A 23,276-nucleotide genomic window follows, 5' to 3' on the forward strand; every position below is an offset into this window, starting at 1 on the left:
TATCTTTTAAAATTTCATTTTAAACTCCACAAGCTCATATATCATTTTTTTACCTTCTTATCACTTTTGCTTTTCACTGTCTGTTTTGTCCTTCATTGGCTTGGCCTTCCAATACTGTACCTCGTGCTTTTGAAGGCTACAGAAACTTGAGGAAAGCAGTCAAGAAGAAAGAAGGTTGGAATATTTCCCAGGTTTTTAATTACCTGTCATTGCAATTAACTGGTTGTCATACATGAAAAGAAGTTGGGCAGATCCATAGATACTTCAAGAGTAGTTCGTTTGGCTTTTCAAAATTATTTCCTGTGTTTTGACTTTCAACAAGTGTTTTAACTGGAAGAAACCTCTGTTGTGGAATTGAGGTTGACTCTGGGATTGCACGGTGTTGAGCAAGTGTTTGTGGGGAGGTGGTGCCTTTGGGAATTGCTACAGAATTAAGTAGATTTCTTTCTTGCCTGGCCTGTATGGAATGAAAGGCAGGAGGAAGGTGTGGTAGCTCATACGGTATGAGATGTGTAGAGGCAGTATATGACAGTAATAATTTTGGCATGTGAGATCAAGAAGGTCTTGGACCTTCACACCTCAGTTAAGTCGTCATCTTTTATTTTTGAAAGCATGTGACTGAATGCTTGACTGTTCCTTCCATTCAGTTTTAGCCAAAGCAGCAGATAAAGAAGTTAATCAGAGAGCAGTTGAGGGCTCTAAAAAGAGAAATATACTGTCATTAAAAATGAAAGTAATGGAGCTTTTATGTTTCAGCTGTCTACTTTGATCCCCCAAAAACCCCACTTAATCCATGTAGGTGATGTGAATTCACAGATCAGTAGGACACAAATTAAGCAGTACAGTTCTGCCTGGGAGACCTGTTGGCTCTCCTTCCTCCTGTCTGTCCCCTTTATCGGGCAGAACACAAATTCCTTGCAGTGGTAAGCTATGTGCTGTGTGCAGGCAGAAGGGAAAATGGGGATTTGCTTCAATATGTATGAAGATTGCAGCTAGGATCTGTTATCATTTAGTCTTATTAACCAACATAAAACAGAACACATGGGCTGAATGAGATGAGAATCTGTGGAAATAAGATCGCATGGCTCAGTGTTCCCTGTTTGGCATTTCTTTTTCTGTACAAATCTGGTTGGGCTTTTTCCTTCCAGCCTCCCCAGCTGCTGTGTGGATTCAGATGGTCTAAGCAAAAGCTTTCTGCCTTGCGCATGGTCAGCTGTAGCTGGATTTGGTTTCACTGGTGATGAGTGGGGCAGAAGGAACCAGTTAGCACTGAACAGGCTAAAAAATAGTGTAACACAAAATTGTGTCTGCACAGAAGCACTTTGTTACGGAACTGGCTCTCTTCAGGGTAGACATCTGTTTTAAAAGTGGCTTTTAGGTGTCACTTGCCAAATTATAGTGTCTCGAATCTACTGAACATTTCTTGTCACTGCACTGAGTATTGGATTTGTCTGTTAAACCTCGAGCCTGAGCTCGTTTTGGTGTCAGTGGAGAAAGATATACATTTCTAGTTACCGTGCCTGATCAGTGACAGCACTTAACTTGCCAAACTTTTATGCAGCTGTTAGGTGAAGTGGATTCCATACTATGCAATCCTAATCACGTTTTTTTTGTTATTACCCCCTACAGTGTCTAGCCCTGTTCTATCACGATTTCCCATCTATTGGGGATGGCTTGGATTTTGCACATGGAGTGCTAGAGGGACTGACATTTGGTCCATGACAATTTGCAGAGTGTCACTGATTTTTGAATTTTACATTTGCGTGTGACGTCTCAAATATGTACTTAAAAACATTAAAACTTGTCCTAATGGCTAATATGCCAAACCTTTAAAACAAAACCACAAAACCCCTGCTGTAATTTGCATAAGCCATCACGACAGTTCAGGTTGTCAAGAGAGGAAAGAATAAATGGATACTTGGCTTTTAAATAAGTTTTGAACCATAGTCTGAAAAACAAAACCATGGACATATACTAAAATGTAATCTTAATAGTTTCTTTTTGAGCTGGACAGTTCTATTGCAAAAAAGTCAGTATTTCTTGACTCTTTTTGGTTTTGTATCAATGCCTATTTTGAGCATTCCCTTGATGTCAAAGTAGATAACTGATCAAAAGAGTAGTTATAGTATGATAAATTAGGATAATGTTTAAGACATACATAAATTTTCAGATGGTTATAAGCACAATAGCCTCTGTTATAGCTTGAGAGTGTAGTAATATCTGTAATGTATGTTGTACCTGCACACAATGTTCTTTGTTTTGTAAAAGCTGTTCTGGGTACACTGCAACTTCCATGCAAAATGAGTACTGCTGTAATATATGGAGATGTGTATTCCGATTGTCCTCGTTGTGCAATATGCCCTAAACCAATGTGCTAATAATTAATATTATTTTGCAAGCTAAGATTAAGAGTAATTAAGCATTATTTTGTTTTCTGCGGGAGATTGGAAGTTGTGTTTTACCCATGCCCAACACCTGTACTTTTGTCTAACTACACTTTGGGTTTCATCTTTATTTGGAATTACAACTTACTGATTTGGGGGATGGGAAACACATGTGTCATGTTCGGGTTTGCCATTTCAATTTGTGAATATTTTGTGTCTGTGCCTCTTCTGCTAGTGTTAAAGAGGATAACACAGATAACGAGCAGGAGAGGAGAGATGAAAAAGGTGCTTCGGAGAGAGAGAATAATGAATTGGAAGCAGTAAGTATTAGAAGTGTTTGGCTTCTTTGTTCATTGCCTGTTTAAAGATTTACAACATTATAGGAAGGAGATTAGGAATGGGCCAGGTGAATACTGTGGCTTCACAGTGATAGTCACCAAGTGATTGGGAGATGGAAAAGTGTGGATGTGCTTCAACATTCTATTTTGTACATTTTGTAGGAGGAAATTCAGGAAGTGAGCGATCATGAGGATGAAGAAGAGGAAGATGATGAGGATGAAGATGACATGGAAGTTGTTGAAAGCTCAGATGAATCAGATTCTGACTCTGATGAAAAAGGTGATGTCACTGCAACGTTTTGTAGAATTTTATGCGTACTATCTGTCATTCCTTGGGTTGTGGTAGGCAAGATAGCATGCTGTCAACCCACTGTCCATAATTGTCTGTGGATTGTATGTCCAGTGAATTCTTTTTTTTTTTTTTTTTTTTATGCTGCTAAAACATATGCTGTAATATACATCTGATGAAGTGTCCCTGTGCTGGCTTTAAAATTGACCAGAGGCCATCAGGTGTATGATAACACATTTCTTCCTTAGTTAGAATATCCAAAGTGTAAGGTCTAAGTACTGGGTTATTTTTATGTCTCGAGACTAATCACCAAGGTGATAGCTCCCATTCACCTATTTTGGAAATGGGTAGAATTTAATTTTGAAAGGCTGGAAGTCCTTCAGCTGCCTTCATTTTCAGAGACTGTGGCTTTATGTAGAAGCGTTAAGTGCTGGTTTACAAGTGGTATGTGACTTAGGATTGCTAGATTCAGAGAGAGCTTCAACAGCAATTCTGTCATGTGAGTCAGGCCAAATGGGCAAACCAAGCCTGTTGGTTCCTTCTTATTTTAGAGTCACACTACCATTAGCAGGAGTTGCAGAATCTGAAAAAAAAAAATCTTCAAATGACATCTTTATTCTGGAGCACATAATCTTAAGCCAAAAAAGGATGTAATTGACTAAAGAAATTAATTAAACTTTTATAAGCTTATCATGTGGGTTAGTCCTTTTTCCTTCTACTTTCCTTATTCCTTTCACCATTCCACTTCCACAATTGAGGTGGCTCCTCTCTTCTCAGAATTTTGACTGTGTTTTTCTAAGAGCTAGAAAAAGGAAAGCCTCCCCTTGGAGTCTGCCAGCAGTCAAGTTTTCCCTTTATAATCTGCTGGGTTTATGAAAGACAGTTACTGTCCAGCCCTGAGATATGACTGAAGTCTCACTGCCTGTGCATATTGCTGATGTTAAGATTTAAATGTGAGGAATTTCAACATGTAGGCAAATGTGATCCGATGAGAGATATATTTCCCTACGTCTTTCCCAGTTCTAGAATAGGGACAGTGTTTAAGGAGGCAACTTTATCATTAATTGCAGATAATAGTTTCACTTGCTACATTGTGCTTTGTGTAGAATTCTCCTATGCACCACTTATATGTTAGAAAATGACCCTAACGTTGCAGGGGGTATCTATAGTTATGTGATCCTTGCTGTTCCTTTAACAGAAGTCTTAATTTTTAAATTCTCAAATCTTTATTTTAGAAAATTATCAAGCTGATTTGGCAAATATCACCTGTGAAATAGCCATTAAGCAGAAACTGATAGATGAGCTAGAGAACAGCCAGCGAAGGTTGCAGACACTGAAAAAACAATATGAAGAGAAACTAATGATGCTACAACATAAGATTCGAGACACACAGCTTGAAAGAGATCAAGTTCTTCAGAACTTGGGTAAGAAGTGCAAAATCATTTAAATATAGATGTTGTGTAAGATATTCAAACTGAATTGTTTGCTACTTTCCTCACTTCTTTTTTCAAATATCATGAGAAATTGCAGAGAACATAAGTAGGTTTGTACCCATAATGCCAATGAATTATACTTTACTCATCTACTTTCTACCAGAATTGAGAGACCTTTTTTTTTTACAAAGATGCTGCTGCTAACAGGTATTTAGTTTTGTTGAATAAGCATTTTCAGTTTTCTAGGAGCTCTTATTTTAACATAATTCCTGAATTAAAAGTACTTTCCCACTCGTCTTTATCCACTTTTGATTTGCACAAAAATAAGATCAGTGGCCTTGCAGAGGTGTTTTACTGACCAAACTTTTTGAACAAGTTAATCATATTGAGATGAAAAACTAACTCTGGCTCGGGAAGTCCTAAGCCATAAAGAGATGAACTTGGGGAGAGTACTGGGAGGGGAGTGTTTTGTTTGTTTCTTTCTTTTTAAAAATATACTATGTGTACTTTATAGTTATAGTTATATACTTTATATGCTTTTGCTGTTCCCTTATTGTTCCTTAGACCTTCCTGTTTGATCAGTGCTGGAAAAGGGATACTGGGCTTGATGGCTCTTGGGACTGTTGTTATGATCTTGGTGCACGTATCTGTGAACAAGCATGTGTGTATCTGTGTCTTCATGTACTCAGATATTTGTCTAGTGCAAAAAAATCAGAAGGAAAGTGCTAATACTTGATCTCTTATCCAAGAAGACAGATAAGGTGGAAAGTTCGAAGCGGTGCAGGTGACAGGAGTTAGAGCCAAATGAAAATTTTCAAAGATATTACAGATAATACTAAAAGCAGAGGAAGCAGTCATTTGCTGTGGCTAGCAAAGTGAAAATATCCTGAACAAAAGCAGATTAAGAACTCCCTTTTGCTCTAGGTTCTGTAGAGACCTATTCAGAAGAAAAGGCAAAAAAAATCAAGTCAGAATATGAAAAGAAACTCCAAGCCATGAATAAAGAACTGCAGAGACTTCAAACAGCGCAAAAGGAACATGCACGATTGCTTAAAAATCAGTCTCAGTATGAAAAGCAACTGAAGAAATTGCAGCAGGAGGTGACAGAGATGAAGAAAACCAAGGTATGTTTCAGTTTATTAAAGTGCTGTACAATGAGTATTTTACCGAAAAATGGGTTGAAAACTCTTATTGCTGTCAGCTGCTCAAAGTTCTGAAAACAGAAATCTATGAAGACTAGGTTATTCCTGGGGGAGAGGGGTGGCTTTTAGGCTTAGTGAACAGGAATTACAGTATCAAACATTAAGAAGCTTGCACTGATTATTGGCTGTTACTCAGCACTGAGTGAAGAAGACACATTAGGTGGAGGGGGTAAATTGCTAAAAGCATGTAATATACTGGAAGATGCCAATTTGAAGAAGAAACTATATGAGTGGGGGCAGGGAACAGCACTTGAGCATAAACAGCTTTTCTAAGTGATGACCTCTTTACAGGTTCGCTTAATGAAACAAATGAAAGAAGAGCAGGAGAAAGCTAGAATGACTGAATCTAGAAGAAACAGAGAGATTGCACAGCTTAAAAAGGAGCAGCGCAAACGAGAGGTGATTGACATATAAAGAACTTTCATTTGGAATAAGCATGTATAATTATGAAGTGCATCTGCTTGCAGGCACACACCATGTGTATATACATTCACTGAGGCAGTCATGTACCTGTATATTTTCACCAGTTGAAATGCACATAATTTAGTTTGACTTCTTTGATAATTCAGTTCCAAGCTTCAGATAAGTGCAACAGAAAATAGGAGGCTTATTGAATATGTATATCAGTATTGTTTTATTAGCGAATCTTCACAAAACTGTTACTACCATCTTGCCTGCATTCAAGTGTTCTTTATGATAGAGAATTGATATAGTGAAAGACTTATTTTTCATTCTGCATTACAAAGAGTAAGAAACAATTGTGACTTGACCTCTTCATGTCACAACAGTTTTGCAAACTTGTATTAATGTGTAAAGGTCTTTTTTTTATACAGTACAGTCCTTGTAGCAGATAATAGAAAAAATATCATGTGCTGCTTGTACTTCTTTACAGCATCAGCTCAAGCTTCTGGAAGCTCAGAAAAGAAATCAAGAAGTTATCTTACGTCGCAAAACTGAAGAGGTATTGTGATAAAACAGTAATGCATCTTTGAAAACAGAATGATATTGTGTTGCTGTAACTTAGAATGCAGTTTTGGGGAGAGGTAATTGTATCTCTACGCTCTGTTTCAGGTTACAGCCCTTCGTCGGCAAGTAAGACCTCTGTCTGATAAAGTGGCAGGAAAAGTAAGTCGGAAGCTGAGCCTGCCTGAGCATCCTATACAGGAAGCAAGTTCTAGCTCATCAGTCGAGCATGATGGCTCAAGAACAGCAGCACAGCAGAAGCTGAGAATTCCTGTTGCAAGGGTTCAAGCATTATCTGTAACTGCAACAAATGGAACAGGGTAAGGATTAAAACTGTTTAGTACTCTCTTAAGAGAACTGAAAATTGCATGGACTTTCTAGCAGATAATCTTGTGATGATATGTATTCTAGTAGTTGTTATTTTTCAAACTGCTGTTATGTAATGCTCCTAAAATCGGCATTTTGCATTATCAAATGCAATTTGAGCTTTGTGGGTTTAAGACCATATGGAATAACATAAAATGGCATTAAAGAACCCCCAAAATTTCAAAATTCAGTTAATCTGCTCCTAAAGAGAAATTCCCTTGGTAGTCCAATGCCTGCAGTGTTCTTAAAAAAAAAAAAAAAAAAAACCAAAAAAAACCACAAAAATCATGTGGCAAAACACAATTTAATGTATTAGTTTTACTGGTGGTCTTCCACTGTGGTTTGAAACAGATTCCCTTGTTAAATAGGGAACAACTCTTAAGTGGCATTTGATTTCAATGGTGCATCATACAAGATGCCACAGTGTTTGATAGTTGCTTTTCAAATGCAATATATTAGAATGCAGTAGAGTTCAGGGCTGGGTGCAGGTAGTTGCCTGGTGCAATGAAAAACTGCAAGAAATTTTTGAGTTGTCCATGAAAATTATTCTGAGCTGATCATTTCCACATCCAAATGTGCAATTGGACTACTTTACACTTAGCTGTATGTTTCTCTTGAATTTATCACAGAAAGAAATACCAGCGGAAACCAATGACAAGCAGAGTTTACTCCTCAAAGGCAGCCAGGATGAAGTGGCAGTTACTTGAACGCAGAGTGACTGATATCATTATGCAGAGGATGACCATTTCCAATATGGAGGCAGATATGAACAGGTTACTTACGGTGGGTGATCTATTACACACTGTTGGTGGCATCATCATATTAAATAGAGAGAGAGTAGTACATTTACGTTTTCTGTAAATTAATTGCTGTTATGGTGGCATAGGCAAAGTGATTGGAATCCATTGCAGTCAATGAAGACGTTCTAAACAACTCCAGTGAGCATTTGGACCATGGGATTGCTGTGCTTGAAAAGAAATAAAAAGCACGTTAATGGAATCATGGGCAAATCTATTAATATATTCCCCTGTATAACTTTATCCTGTAGAAATCATGATATGTTAAGGTATAACATGGAAAGGAAAACAGAACAAAAAGGTGCTTAAATGCCCTAAGTGTTTACTAATTCCTTTTTATGTAATATTATGTCTTTGGGGAAAATAGCAACGTGAAGAACTTACAAAAAGGAGAGAGAAGCTTTCAAAGAAAAGGGAGAAGCTCATCAAGGATGGTGGTGGCAGTGAAGCAGATAGAAATGTCCAAAACATAAATGAAGAGATGGAATCACTAACTGCAAATATAGACTACATTAATGACAGCATTTCTGACTGCCAAGCAAACATTATGCAGATGGAAGAAGCAAAGGTAGGTCAAATATTAATGCAAAAATGGTAAAATGGAGAAAAGAAAAAACTGTGTTAGCCTTGAAAATGTTCTCATTTAGAAACGAATTTTGTTTTGGCTGTATAATTATTGAACCAGGAAGTAAAAATTGGTGAAAACTGAGGTGAAGTCTGAAATGAAGAATGTTTATGTAACTGAGCTTTCAGATCTGAGTTTTAGTATCAATAACATAATGCAAGTTTAATTGCAAAGCATTTAAATGTCAAAGCTGATGCTTTCTATTTTGCTGGCATTAAATTAATATAATTCTTGGGACTGAAGGCTAACAGCTTGTATCATCTTCCTGCAGCTGTTGATATGCTTCCACTCCCTTGTATTGTTTTTGTATGCTTTAAATATATTTAAGTATTTTTGTATGTAAGGATTTATATAAATTCTTTATATTGCATTTTAGTATATTTTCAATATTTTAGTATACTTTCAATTATGGAATAGTGGCTTTATAACTAAAGAGCCTTTTCAGGCCCAGTTGCTTGTTTAGGGTTGATTTTTTCAGATAGTAACTTAGTAAAGAGAAATTGTCTATTACGATTGATATAGAAATTTAAATATTACCAAAAGCAGTGAAATCCAAATATGAAAACTCATATAATGTGCATCGTACCTTACATGATCTAGCAGGAAGACTCTACCATGTATAATTTCCTAGGTCTCTTGGCACATGGTAGCATGAAGTCTGAACTCTAATACTTACCAGTACTTTTAGATTTTTATATACCAGTATTTTATAGTTCTTGCTACCAGAGGAAGAACTCAGTGCTTGAGTTCTTCCTCTGCCACCTTGGGCTAATCTGTGCTTTAATGCAGTTACATTGCCAGCAGCTTTTACTATTTTACTCACATCAGGGTTTTTTGACTTTGGACAACATGGTGCAAGGTTACAGGACTTTAACAGTACAAAGAAGTAGTGAACACAAAAGGTTTAATAATTCTTAAGGGTACCTGAGTTCTTAATACTGACTGAGAATAATTAGAAGAAAAATGCAGAAAAGACTAGGGGGAGAAGTCTTCAGATGCATGAAGGCTGCAGAGAGTGAAGAAGTGTGCTTACTTCTGCATCCACTGTGAATACCTTGGCTTGTAGGAAGAAGGGATCTAAATTGGAGGTTGATAAGTGTTTTGTAATACGAAAGGAACTGAAGCACTGGAAGAGACTGGGATGGCTGCAGACTCTGTATTGTGGGATGTTTTGAGAATAGTTTGGAAAAAAATGTCAGATGTGGTTTAGAGGTACCAAGGGGATGAACTGGGGCACATTGCAGCATCTTCATGGTTTCTATTTTCTATGATCACTGTAGTGAATTTAGAGGAAAATGCATTTTTAATTATTTTTTTATCTGACTGTTTTTGTTGTTGCACACTTTAGGAAGAAGGAGAGACCTTGGATGTAACAGCAGTGATTAATGCTTGCACTTTGACAGAAGCTCGATATTTGCTTGATCACTTCCTCACAATGGGTATCAATAAGGTAATGTGTTAAGTGAAATATGTGTATGCCAGGACTATGCCATGTGCCAGGACTATGCCATGTGCCAGGACCAGAGCTGTCCTGACATAAAGACTAACTAATGTGAATTCATACCTGTGAAAAGTAAGCCAGACAAACAAAAGTAAGCCATTGACCAAAGAAGTTGGTCCATGCTACCGAGTCACCCTGGTTCTCAGTGTGAATGCCCTTGACATCCATTGTCCCCTTCAATCTGTTGCCTGTTTTTCAATCCCTAGTAGACCTTGCTTCACAGCTACTCATGTTATTCTTATAAGAGCACTAGGTTTTCCTAATCAAATAAATAATGTCCTTCTGTGTTTTTAAACAAGCTCCAGAATGCTCAGGATCTTTTTTAAAGACTGGCTCAGCCACTTCCTTAAAAATATGAGTGCCTAAAATACATCAATGTGTAGCATACTTGAGTCAGACTTCTACTTTTGAATAGAGCATTATGGGCTTTTTCTGAAAGCCTTGGAGTAATATTTTCAAAATTAGTATTTGGCAGTTTATAACCCTGTGTACACATGTATCATATGCTCTTGCTGCTGCTTTTCTTTCTGTTTGGAGGCCATACTCACTGTTGTTGAATCAAATGAAAGATTTCAAGGCTATGGAAATGGGCTTTGAGTTAGTCCCACTGACCAGTTCTCTGTTCTCTTTCATTTTTGATTACCTGCATAGTGATGAATCAAGAAAGCTTGTGTGTTTTTTTTTTTTTTTTAAAAAAAAAAAAAAAAGGAAAATTCCCATAATCACATTGGCTTCTGCAAATTTCAGTCTTTTGATTCTTTTCTTTTTCTTTTTTTCAGCCCTTGGGTGGGTTGAATGGATATTTGATTCCTTGCAGCAGAGTTAATATGAGAGAAGTGCCTTTGACTTACTCTGTTAACAATTTCTCCTTGTCGTGATAAAAAGTTCCGTTACAAGAAGGTGTTCCTTCTCTTTGTGATAAGTAATTATCATGTAGAAAAACTGAAGGTATACTTTCTTACAAAATTGGTCATGCCTGCTGTCTCTTCTGTTGTTTGTTCCCACATGCATACTATGTCTATTGATATGTTGGTTTAGTTCATGATAGAATCTAACATGTAAGTCTATAGTACTACAATTCTTTCCCAAGTGCTAGCACTCAAAGTCCTCTGTTGTCCTACAAGTCTTTAAGAAGATGTGTTGTACCTTCATTTTTCCCTACTGTTTCTTCTATCTGGAAACTATTCTTTGTAAATTTCCTTGGCTAAGTTTTCTGCAACTAAAAAATTCCTGCTAAACCATAGGTCTAGGGAACTTGACTTAGAATGGATTCCCTCTTAAGTTAGGCCTTAGCAGAAGCTGAAAGTTCACTGGGTGATTCTGTAGCAAAGATTACTGTTCTGTGGTTGGTTTGTGTTTTGTGGTGTTTTTTATTATTATTATTTGTTTTTTCCCTTACTGTTTATTATATAGTATCACAGGTAATCATTAAAAAAAAGTACTTATTTGTGAAAAATAGAGGTGTTGATTTTTTTTCGGATGCTGCTTGCTACTCTTAAATAAATGCAAGGAATCTATGAATTGTGTTTGGGAGTCGCATCCAACTTAGTCACTAGATGCATATTTGCCATGCAGAGTCTGAGGAACACAAGTAAAATGAGTGCTTAATAAGTCCCTTAAAAAAAAAAAGTCCTTTAGTTGATGTGTGATCGGTTGACGCCTGATCTTTAGGATGTGAGATGAAGGTTACACCTTGTTTGGTTTTGTAGTTTTCAAAAAGTTTTTGGCAATTCTTACTTTGTAACAAAAGAGTTATGATAAAGCATTTGTCATCTTTTTCTTTCCTTCTCTCTCCTAGGGTCTCCAAGCAGCTCAGAAAGAAGCTCAGATTAAAGTTCTTGAGGGACGCCTTAAGCAGACAGAAATTACTAGTGCTACTCAAAACCAACTGCTGTTTCATATGCTAAAAGAAAAAGCTGAGTTAAATCCTGAACTTGATGCCTTGCTGGGTCATGCTTTGCAAGGTAACTTGTCATCTTGTATTCTAAATAGTCAGCTGCATGTCACGTTTGCCTTTCATGCATGCTGTACTGGGCATTCTAGGCTATTTCTTTTCTGAATAGATGCTGTATTTTAACATCTTAAACTCTATTTCACAATTGATGTGCATGTATGTAATTTTTAAATATATTCCCTTGGCAGTGAAATGTAGGAAAGAAAAAATTTTTTTTTTATTACTGAGACTTTTTAAATTCAAATAATCTGCTTGTTACTTTTACAAAAGAGTATGCATTTACAATTTGGTATGATTTTAACTTCTGAGTGTGAAATTCTAAATATGCAATCCTGTTCAATCATCATAGGTTAGTGATTTTGAAAGTGGCATTGTATGTCTGTTACGGCATCTATTCTACTTCTCATGAGATGATATTAAGAAAAATGTAGACTACATTTGGGTACTTTTGTTTTATTTCTTTTTATAAATGGATATGTTTTGATTGGAGTGTTGCTTTTGTTTCCTTGTTGCTGTTATTTACACAGACCTAGATAGCATACCGTTGGGTAAGTATGTTTAGCTTTCTGTGTACTGTACAGCTGCATGAGTTACTAATTCATTCATGTTCACTAACTGGTGCATCTTAGAATTTGTGAGTTTGTGAAGTTTGCATGAACTATTCTGTAAATGTACTCATTATCATGAGCTTACAGAGCACTTCTTCCTGTCTGAAATCACGTGTAGCCCTCATGTTAGATTTGTCAGATAAGGAACACAGTAAGCAGAGCTGTGTTTCAAATTCATGACTTACTGCTTACGAACCTATAGTACATTCAGACTACATAAAGCTATTTCATGTTATACTACTGCTGTAGCTGTGACAAATTCTGCTCAGCTTTTTAGGTCTGAAAGAAGTAATTCTTAACGTGCAGGTCATTTGACCTTTTGCAGATAGCTTATTTTGTAATGTAATTATTTTAAAGAATGCAGATTATATCTCACTTTTTCAATTGGGCTTAGTTACTGACTTCACTGATTTTGGGGAGATGAGTCTTTTCTTGTTGCTTTTAAATGATTCACAAATACATTACACTTTTTTCCCCCTCCCTTGCTCCTAGCCACGAAATGGGTTATGTTTGAAACTTGGAAAAAAATATTCCTGGTGTCAGTAACAATTCCTTTTGTATTGTCTTGTATTACTTCTAATCCCATTATGCTGTCCTGTGCTAATTTGCATAGGCATCTGGAACATTTCAAAAGCACAAAACTGCCTGAAATTGCATAGATCATCATCTGGTGTAAATTGGTGAGAGCTTTGCCAGCTTGTGACAGGTGACACCTGAAGATCTGTGCCAGGGCATTTTGTTCGTATGGCCAATACTTATTCAGGAACCCCAGTGGTTATTAATATCACCGCATATCTAAAATAGACCCTTAATGTGTGTGCATGTGTGTGTGCTCACTGCTGTTGAAGTGAGAGCAATGCTTCTCCAGTCAGGAAGTTAGCATTGCATTTTCTTTATATCCGGACAGGCTTTTACTTACTAACAGCATCTGGAGCAGTGAAAAGACACTTATTAAATGCATTGAAACAGTAGCTCTATCGTGACAATTTTTGTAGAGTGTATCACATTAAAGAAGCTTTTTAACACTTCGCATGCATGAACTGGGCCTTTTAAAACACGTGAGCCACTCAGGACTATGTTAACATTTTGTAGGAAGAAAACTGCACTGTGGGTGTATCTTGGCTGAATATGCCACACTAACCTCAGTCCACACTGAAATCCAAACTGTTGATAGTCTGTGTTTTGTAGATTGCTAGTGGCTAAATCTTTTGAGCTGTAAGGAGTTCAGACACTGTGATAGTGAGGCTTCAAGGCTGGGACTGCCAGCTGGTCAACGGGGACTTTGGCGGTGACATGATTCCTGGGGGTGGAAGTGTGGGTGACATCAGGTCCTGAGACCAATTTCACCAGACTGCTTAATAGCTCAGTGGCAGTACCCAGCCAGCCCCATCCCAGGCAGAGGGGTTGCAGCTCTAGGGTGCTTGTCATCAGCTGCTTGTGAACTGTTCCCTTGATGTCTGCTTTCAGCTCTGATATCTTCAGAAGTTCTTAGCCATTTGAACATACTTGGCTTGAAGAAGTTTGGGTATTCCCCAATGTAGTTGCACAGCTGCATTCAAGCATGGATTTAAGAAAAGGGTGCAGTCTGCAGCAAAGCACATCACGGGGTCAGGTTTTGACCCTCAGAATAGGTTTTGAATCTACACCTACCTTGTGTGTGGACGAACTAGCTGCCATTCACTATCCCATCTGCTCTTGTGAAGAGTTAACATGACCACAAACTTGAGTCCTGAAGCATTACTGGAGTGACTCCTTTTCTGAAGAATTGTGGGAGCTGCTTTTCCTTCCCACCTGTGACATCTGGACATTCATGGATGTGGCTCACAGCCAAGTATATGTAGATCTTGATGGGGCTGATCAAACATCACTTCCTCTGGATGAGCTGTGCTGCTGTACTGCATTGTACTGATACTGTCCAGTTGCCTCTGCGTAAGGATGAAGACAAGTCATCAGAAAAGCTCTCCACTATTCTTCAATCATTGGTTTATTAGCAGTCATCTCTGCTGCTCCTTGCAAGCAGTACTGCCTTTACTAACTTTATTGCTCTGTTCATCTCTGCTTGCTCAGGACTTCTTGCAGAATCTTGCTCTTCTGCCTCTTCTCATTTCTTTTTGTTGATTCTGTGTGCTGGTTTCTACCTGGGGGCTTCCTGTAGTCTTCCTGTGCAGAGTTGCAGACAATCTGAAGAAAAATATCCATACGCGTCAGGTCACATGAGTGTGAGCCTATAAATAAAATCCCATTTTTGTAGCCATCCCATACTTTCTACTTTGTTACCAGTAAAAGTTGATCTCAAGTTCTTTATGAGAAGGGGATACAGTAACATCACCCTAATATGAATCTTACATTTAATAAAAATGCATTTTATTTATGCTGTTTTTGTGCCTTGCTAGAAGGAGCAGTACTCTAGATCCCCACTTCTGCAGAAGACATAGAATAATAACGTGTCTAGAAAAGGTATAATGTGGGCTCAAATCCAGGATGGAACAAAAAAAATGTTGAGTGCTATTCCTGTGACCCTGCTTTCTTCATAATACTGCTGTATGTCTGATAGTTAGGGTCACATTGTTAAAACTAATACAGCAGTTGAGTGCATTTTGAATTGCATTGTTTGTGTTGATGCTGGATTGATGTATGGTTTTTGATTTTTTCAGGAAACATTTTTAGATGTAGCATACACAAGAAGGCAGCATTTTCCTTTCCTTTTCTTTTCTTCCTTCCTTCTCAGAATTCAACTGAACACTGTATCTTTCCTCCCTTTCTCCAAAGCATGAACTTGCACTTAAAACATATACATGGACAAACCTATTTTAATATGGGTACCAAATATATTGGTTCTATACATTACAAATGGTATCTGCTTTCTGGCAGATATTAAGTAAATAAACTTAGTCTCTCTCATAATAAAGAGATGTAACGGAATTTCAGGAATATGTTAAAAAATAAGGGACTTTACTTGCAGGAATATATTACCTATGTCCTTAAACTATGCTTAAAATGTATTACTGGAATAATACGTAAGTTATCAGATTTGGTTTCCCAACAGTTTGGAATTGATTTTACATATACCCTGGACTGGCTGCCTCAGCTTAATGTTTTGTACCGTTTGCATGCAGACATATTAATCTGATGTTTGACAGTGTTACTGTGTGACATGCATGCTGGTTTTGTCTTTTGTGAACAAGTTTGTGTACACATTTTACTTCAGGAGCATTTCTACTGAAATGCTTCATTTTACAATCAACTTCAGTACAATTAATTTCTTTGTAGGAAGCAGTTCTAAATTATTAAATGGTGGCATCATCCTGTTTTGAAAACTAAATGCTTACATACTAATAAAGTGCTTGCTTCTTGTCAGCCCAAATGGTGCCATTCCATAGAAGTTAAAAATAGTTGGTGTTTTTTTTTTTTTTTTTTTATTATAACCAGGCTGATTCTGTCTTGGAGCAAGAAGATTACAAAGTAAAAAAAAGGAGGAAGAGACATCCTTACTGTCCCTTTACTTACCTCCTGTCTCTTCCATGTCTTGCAGTTAATTTCCTTTGCTTCATCTTCTTCCAGATTTCCTTCTAGAATTTATTTCTGGTTTTCTAACATCCCCGTTGCTCTGCTGCAATAAATAGAAGACCTCATTTGGCACAGTATGCCTAGGTGTATGATTTATTTAGATCGTGTGAAAGAAAACTTAGAGACACCACGAAAATCCAATGGGAACCAGCAAGCAAATAGTCAAGATACTTTGAAAATCCCTGCCTTTCATATGGTGTTCATCTACGTTCAACATTGTCTCATCTATTTTGTATAGCACTTAAAACCTGCGCATCCTGCTGTAGATGGATAGACTAACATTATTCCTTTGGAAATTTTCTAGAAAATTTGGAAGATAGTACTGATGAGGATGCCCCATTGCATAGTCCTGGGACAGAAGGAAGGTGAGCAATCTTTGTTAACCAGTAACTGGATCTGGTTCTAGAAAAATTACTGTCACTTCCTCTCTTTGTAACGCATTATGTATCTATTAGATGATACCTCTGACACTGTTTTGTTCAACTTTGCCCAGCATTTCAGAAAAAAAATCAAATAATGATACGCATTCTGCAAAAATACGACTATTTTCTTTCTAACTGTGATGCAATTTTCTTTTAGTTCATTATCTTCAGATCTTTTGAAGCTTTGTGGTGAAGTCAAACCCAAAAGCAAGGTAGGCTGTACAATGGTGATGATGATAATTCCTACTTTAATGGCATCTTCTGGGGAACGCTCTTGCTCTAGAAACATTAATGAACAAAGACATACAAAAGGTGAACTGACATATTGTTCATGGGATTTGTATGTAATATGCTTTTGTCTGATAATCCTCTCTGAGAAGCAATGATAACAATATACTTTTTCAATATTTTGTGGTTGAATTTTTACATTTTCAGAAAGAGAGATATTCTTCCAATTACTAGCATTCCAAACTGGAGTAGATTTGCAGTTTTGTATTGCAGTTTCATCACATCTAACATGTGTGATCAGATTTTAAAGAATGAATGTGTTGCACAAAGCCTGGCTTCTTTGTGAGGTTTTCTGTTTTCAAATTGTTGAAATGCTGAGTGAATCTTGAGTCACGTTGGCTTAAACTGTTTTTGAAGTCACATTAAGTAAGAAGGAGAGGTTTTTATAACAGAAGCATCAATGTAAGAAGTCATGCCAATATAATTATAGCTATTTAAATTCACACTTTGCTTTATTCCTCTCTGCACTATAACATTTCATTTGGATAAAACTTAGGAAAATAATACTGTACTCCTGTAGTAATGACAGGCACTTGTAGCTCGTTGAAAGGATATCCTTGGAAACCAGTTACCAAATCAGTGTTTCATGCTGTTGAATTTGACTTGCCTCCTCTGAAATTGTTGCCAAAGAGTAGAGGTGAGCTCCTTGATTTAGTTTCCAAAGGTAGTTGCCAAGTGAATTGAGGGGGATGCTAATTACCAGCTAACGATAAGCTTAAATGTAGCACTTTTGACATGTACCATGGAATGTTTAAGTCACAACTCGGTTTTTATTTGTCTCTAGGCCCGCCGGAGGACCACTACCCAGATGGAATTACTATATGCAGACAGCAGCGATTTAGTCTCTGACATTAGTGCTGCAGACTCTACTTTGGCTGGCCCTCTTGCATCAGTTGCAGAAACCCAGGAAAGTGGGATGGCTGCTGACACAAATGATACTTCTGCTAGGGACAGAGAGTTTATCCCCCCACCATCTGGCTTACCTTCTAAGATAGGCAGCATGTAAGTTGGGCCATGCTGTACTAATTATCTTTTGCTTTTAAAAAATGCATGTTGCCAATTTCTTGTAATCTATTAGTTTAACTTTACAAAGGAGGTTGATATGCTTGAAGCTTACTAAATAATACTGACAAAGCTCCTCCTTCTTTTCTACCATCACCACTTCAGAAAGTATAAATGCACTGTTGTAAGTAACATGTTTCACACTGAAGATATAAGTTCTGTTAAGTTGCTTTGTCATAGTAAAATTATTATAGCCTTGTTTCTAAGTAGTGGGAAAAACCCATCTAGTACCTTGGATACTTTGCTTTATTAGTGCTATGGGAAATGCACATTCTAGGGAGGTAGTGAGAATCTGCTTAGAACATTAGAGAGGGAGAAAATAACCAAAACCCCTACACCCCAAAACCTAACCCCAAAACTTTACATAATGTAGTAATAGTATCTGTATATGGTCCTAACTATGAGGTAAAATCTTTCTGTAAGTCATCTTGTGTGGACCGTGCTTAAAATGAAAATATCTACACAATAATAAAGTATGCAAGCGTAAAGTTGAAAGAAACATGTTGGATATTATGAATCCTTAAAAATACTTTCTATTTGCTGGCTGCAATTACCTGCAGAACAGTTTTACCAACTGAAAGTATCACTTGATGCCAAATAGAACTAAACCCACTATTTTTGTCTTTGGGACCAGCAGGTCTCTCACATATGCTCTCGGGTTTTTTTGGTGGTTTTTTTTTTTTTTTTTTTTTTTTTTCATTTTCTCTTGCTGTTCTTTTTATATCTGCCAATATCACTGTTGGTTATTAGCCATTTACTGCTAGAGACCTTTTTCTTGGCTTTTTAGGTGCTAGCTCCTATATTGCACAAACTCATGGGTAAACTGAATGCGCTTGCCATGTTCAGTGATATGAAAAAAAACTGTGTCCCATAGCTATCTTCATGTTACAGATTCTGAAATTATGCATCTTTCACTATCCATCTGTCCCATTTGCATAATACTTTTTCAGCAGTCTCCATCTAATGTACGTTTGCAACGCGTATTATTTTTACTATGTATTTCTAGCATGTGCTTGATGTGGCAATCATGAATAGTAAAACACTGCTGACAGCAATTATTAACCCATGCTGATGGCTTCAGTGCATTTTACAAGTAGAATCTGCTTGGAAAGAATGCTCTTGGCGGTGAGGATAGGTGGAGAAACCCACTTGTTTCAGCAGTTAGAGTGAGATCACTAGAGACTCTTGAAGCTTCAAGATTTAAAACATCAAGTGTTATAACCTGGCATCCAGGACTCAGGTAATACCAGCTTTTGCCTCACTCCATCTTCTAAAACATATCCATTTATGAAAGTGAGCCAGCAACGAGGCAAAACAAGATTTTCACTAAACTGCATTCTGTGAGCATTAGTTATGGGCTGTCAGTAAACCAATTCAGTCAGCAGTAGACCTCACATACGTTTTGTTATGGATCATGTTTTAGCAGATAAGTGATTGAAAATTCCCACAATCAGTCTGCAGTGGCTTCCTTACTGTAACTGAGATGCTTTTTCAAGACTAGAAGTCAGTATATTTTAAACAGTATAACTGTTTTTCCTGGTCACTGGTCATTGTTGAAGAAAGGTTGTCTTTGTGAGCTGTCTGGCTGTCCTATATGGACCTGTAGTCCCGTCATATATCTTGTAATAAAATACATTCTTCGGGAGCAGACTGTGGTCTTATCGGCAATAAACATTATCTCCCTTGTGCCACTTAAGTGACATTCAGGGATGTAGAAGCAGTAACAGTGATCCATTCTCTGGAAGTGACAGAAATTAATTATATGCTTAGGTGCAGATTTAGGTGTCTGCACGTGTACAAACTGCTCCACTCTGGAAACCCCTCGGTTTTCTCAGATCTGTGGTGATTCAGAGAAGCATCTAAATGCATGCGGGCCACAGTTAATTTGGTTGTAATTCTGTTTGCAAAGATGGCTAGTGCCATTGTCCTTCGACTCATCTACAGCAGCCTCTTTGGAGTAGGGTGGTCTCCTGTAGGTCTTGTGCCAGCTCTGTTCAGCTGTCTGATATCCGAGGAAATCTAAAAGGGCACTGGAAACCTGTAATTAGGTGTGTGTCTTGCCCCTTTTCATTCAGATCGTCGACATCATGCAACTGTGTTTTATGTCTATGTTTAGGAACTTCATTCCAGTGAGACTGCTGCATTTTTATAATCCCTGCACTTCCAGGCTTTAAAAAAGAATTTATAATATGATCATGCTCTTTATACCATCTTCTGATGATGTGCCACTGTGGAGTCAAATATGGAAGACTTGCGGGGCAGGTAAAGAGTGAGCAAGAGGTAGCTGGCTCCATGTCTGAGTATGCAGGATCCTGGTGTGAGGCAGAGGAACTTGGGTTCCAGTTTCTGGTGTGGTTTATTTAATGTGGTAGCTGTACAGCAGACACATAGGCAACTGTGGCAGTTGAGACTATAAGCCAAGTTTGTCATCCTTGCAGAAAGATCTAGCTATCAGGCTGATCACAGGATTTGCCTTGTGACCCCAGGACTTTTGCATTCCTAAATGCTTATTGGTCCATCAAAAAGAGAGGGAGGGAGTGTGTCCTGTTCCACCTGTTTTTGTCCTTTGCGGAGTATGCCTAGAGGTAAGGGAGCCCTGCAGAGAAATGGGTGCTCTGGCCTTGAAGAGAGAATTGAACCCACCTTCCCCTTCTTTTTGTGTGCTTTAACTGCTAGGCTTTTGTGCAAAACCAGACAGGTTACTACTTGTCCTCCTTTTCCTGTCTTTTGAAGAGCCTGGAGGAACTCTAGGGTCTCCGCACAACTCTTGGCACTAGGTCCTACAGGTAGGACCTTCACCTTCCAATTAGGGCTTGTGTTCAGTGTGCATCTGATCACTTGAGACAGTTGGTCTCAGCTACTTGAGTCAAGTAGCCGATCTTGGTTGTGCTCTCATTGGAAAACTGTGTTATTCTGCATGCAAGTTCCTGGATGGATTTTATACAGCACAGACTTCCTTTCAAGGGAAACTGGTACAGCTTTTCTCATGTAGAGAAGTTGCAGCTATGTAAATCCAGAGCCTGTAGAGCTCCGAGACCAGATGCTAGTAACTGTGTTAAGCAGGTGGCCTGCCAAACGGACTTTGTCTGCTTAATAAAATTGTGTGGCACAAAAGCACTTTCAGAATCTGCTTTCTCTCTTTTAGTAAGTGTTTCTGGTCCCTATTTTAGTAGAAATAACTTCTAAACACACACACAAAAAGATAAATCATAGCAAACGTTGCTTTTCTGATGGCCCAGCTAGTGGGAAATGGGAATTCAGGAGATTGGAGACCATCCAGATTCCCTTCTTGTTTTTTTTAATCTGACTGTGGTGAAATGATGACATTTGGGTGTCAGCATTAATGTTGCACTCCTGATCTTTTAGCTATTTTTAATGGGGAGTAAAAGATTGGGAGAAAGACCACAGTGACTGTGAATTGGAATTATTTCAGAGAAAGAACTAGAGAGACAAAGGGCTGAAAAGCAAGGAAGAAGGGAAGGGGGGACAAAAAGAAGCAATGTTATAATAGTCAGGCTGTCAATGGGAAATACTTTTCCTCACTTCCTAATTCTGAATTTGATATTGAAATATGAATATGTTAATGCAGAGTTTAATTAATACCTAAGAGTCATCGAGATTTCTCTGTTCTTCATGTCTGTAAGTGGTCTATTGTAGATGAAAGATGTGGAATCTGAAAGTTTAGATCTTAGTCAGATCTTCCATCTTTTCCATGGTCTTAATTTGAGGTGCGTACTCTGCTGTATTTCTCTTAGTCAGTCTATTTTATTATTGAATCAGTTGATCTCCTTTCCATATTCACTATCTGGCTCTTCATATGTTGATGAACTGTGAAATTTAATAAACTTGGTGTATTTTTATATTAAAACGTGAGAACACATTTTGAGTCTGTAGAGTCAAGAGGGATAATAATAGATTAAGCACATTCTGAAATTTGAAATCTGAGTGGGAGAATGACAGGTAATGTAAAAAAAGCAACTTTGTAGAGGGCCTTAAAGTAAGATAATGATTCTTCTTGCTTTAGTTCTAGACAACCATCTCTGTCAGAGAAGAAGATACCTGAGCCTTCACCTTTAGCAAAGAGAAAAACCTATGAGAAAACAATCGAAAAGACAAAGGCAAAAGAACAGAAACTGTAAGATTCTTTTAAATTTATTTTCTCTGAAATAATTTAAAACTGCATATATTTTCTTGAAAAACAAATCTTTGTATTTCTTTAATTCTAGGACCATTTTTATTGTTAGCAGTGAAATTATTCACTGCTCAAATTCTTGGGGGGTGGGGTGGTGGTGGTGGTGTTTTTTTCCAGAGTATTTTTCTGTACAAAATAACTTGGGAGCAGAGCCCCCAAATAATGTCCTTTGGAACATTTGCAGATGACTTTTTTTTTTTTTTTTAACCTAAGTCATCAATTTCTCTAAGAAATTGGAGTTTTGCGAGAATGTCTTCATTTTACATATGTGTGTTTTCTGCCTGGAGCTTTCACTTTCACATAAACTTTGAATGTTGTGCCAACTTGCACTCTGCAGCAGTTTGTATTCTTAAGTTTATTATCTTCTGTGGGAAACATCTGTAGCGAGCATTATAATTTTATTTATTTGCTTAAGAAAAGAGCATCTAACATTTGAGGCATGTTGAATTTAACTTCTCTAACCATTCATAACCCGTTAAAGAAGATGTTCTTTTTTTCTTGTAGCTCAGATTCTGGAGCCCCAGAGGCTAGTCTGTCACCTCCTACTTCCCCACCAAGCCGGCCCCGTAATGAAATGAATGTTTTTAGTCGTCTTACTGTTTCTCAGGGAAACACATCAGTTCAGCAGGATAAGTAAGTCACAGAGGGAAGCCTCAGCCCCCAACCAGGGAATTGCGAAGTGCAATTAGTGTAGTATCTATTGGATATTTTGCCTTTCTCCTGCAAGACAGGAGGAGACATTTCTTGTGTTTTCATGTAGTTTTCAAAGAAAATATTTTAAACTTCCATGGAACCATTGTAAAAATTCAAGAAAAGCAATTTCCTGCTGAACCTCATTTCCTGTTTTCTAGTCTATGTCTGGTATTTGTAGTTTTAAACCCCAAATAGAAAAGAACAGTAGAATTCTTAGGTGTATGTGAACTTGTGTGTGTGTTTACACTTGAAAGTAGGATTTAGCTGGCAATTTAGGAAATAGTGCTTTTGACAGTTATTCGGTTACTCCAGCATTGCTCCAAGTGCTGTCACAACAGCAGCCCAGAGGATGGGATATTGAAATGGCTAGAACACAGTTGTTCAGGGATTATCCGATTTATTGAACAGACTGATTTAGGAGGTGATCTGGAGGGGCAGGTGAAATTCATACCTCATTTAGAAGAAGTAGAGCTCAGTTTCCTGGCATGTTAGGCCTCTGTTCCTGTAGGAGCCTTACTCCAAATTGCAGTGGGTTTCACTTGAGCAGAATCTTTATTGCAGGTTTCACTACAGATACTAGTGCCATGCAGCG

At 37.7% G+C, this 23,276-nt stretch overlaps 1 protein-coding gene across 2 annotated transcripts in view; it reads left to right on the forward strand.

The window, feature by feature from the left end:
* Positions 1-23,276, forward strand: part of KIF21A (kinesin family member 21A) — a 93,582-nt gene that overhangs the window by 55,260 nt on the left and 15,046 nt on the right. The window contains exons 12-29 of one of the 2 annotated variants that reach the window (XM_082479251.1): positions 136-174; positions 2,620-2,704; positions 2,885-3,002; positions 4,247-4,435; positions 5,369-5,568; positions 5,938-6,045; positions 6,539-6,607; positions 6,718-6,929; positions 7,605-7,758; positions 8,140-8,340; positions 9,746-9,847; positions 11,697-11,862; positions 12,380-12,400; positions 16,332-16,392; positions 16,607-16,661; positions 17,522-17,739; positions 21,824-21,934; positions 22,496-22,624. In XM_082479251.1, the coding sequence (XP_082335377.1) occupies positions 136-174; positions 2,620-2,704; positions 2,885-3,002; positions 4,247-4,435; positions 5,369-5,568; positions 5,938-6,045; positions 6,539-6,607; positions 6,718-6,929; positions 7,605-7,758; positions 8,140-8,340; positions 9,746-9,847; positions 11,697-11,862; positions 12,380-12,400; positions 16,332-16,392; positions 16,607-16,661; positions 17,522-17,739; positions 21,824-21,934; positions 22,496-22,624 (2,238 nt within the window). The remainder of the gene's footprint in view (positions 1-135; positions 175-2,619; positions 2,705-2,884; positions 3,003-4,246; positions 4,436-5,368; positions 5,569-5,937; positions 6,046-6,538; positions 6,608-6,717; positions 6,930-7,604; positions 7,759-8,139; positions 8,341-9,745; positions 9,848-11,696; positions 11,863-12,379; positions 12,401-16,331; positions 16,393-16,606; positions 16,662-17,521; positions 17,740-21,823; positions 21,935-22,495; positions 22,625-23,276) is intronic. The other variant, XM_082479252.1, reaches the window with a different exon arrangement.

Source organism: Vanellus vanellus (assembly GCF_965231255.1).
Source record: "Vanellus vanellus genome assembly, chromosome: 1".
Classification (NCBI taxonomy): domain Eukaryota; kingdom Metazoa; phylum Chordata; class Aves; order Charadriiformes; family Charadriidae; genus Vanellus; species Vanellus vanellus.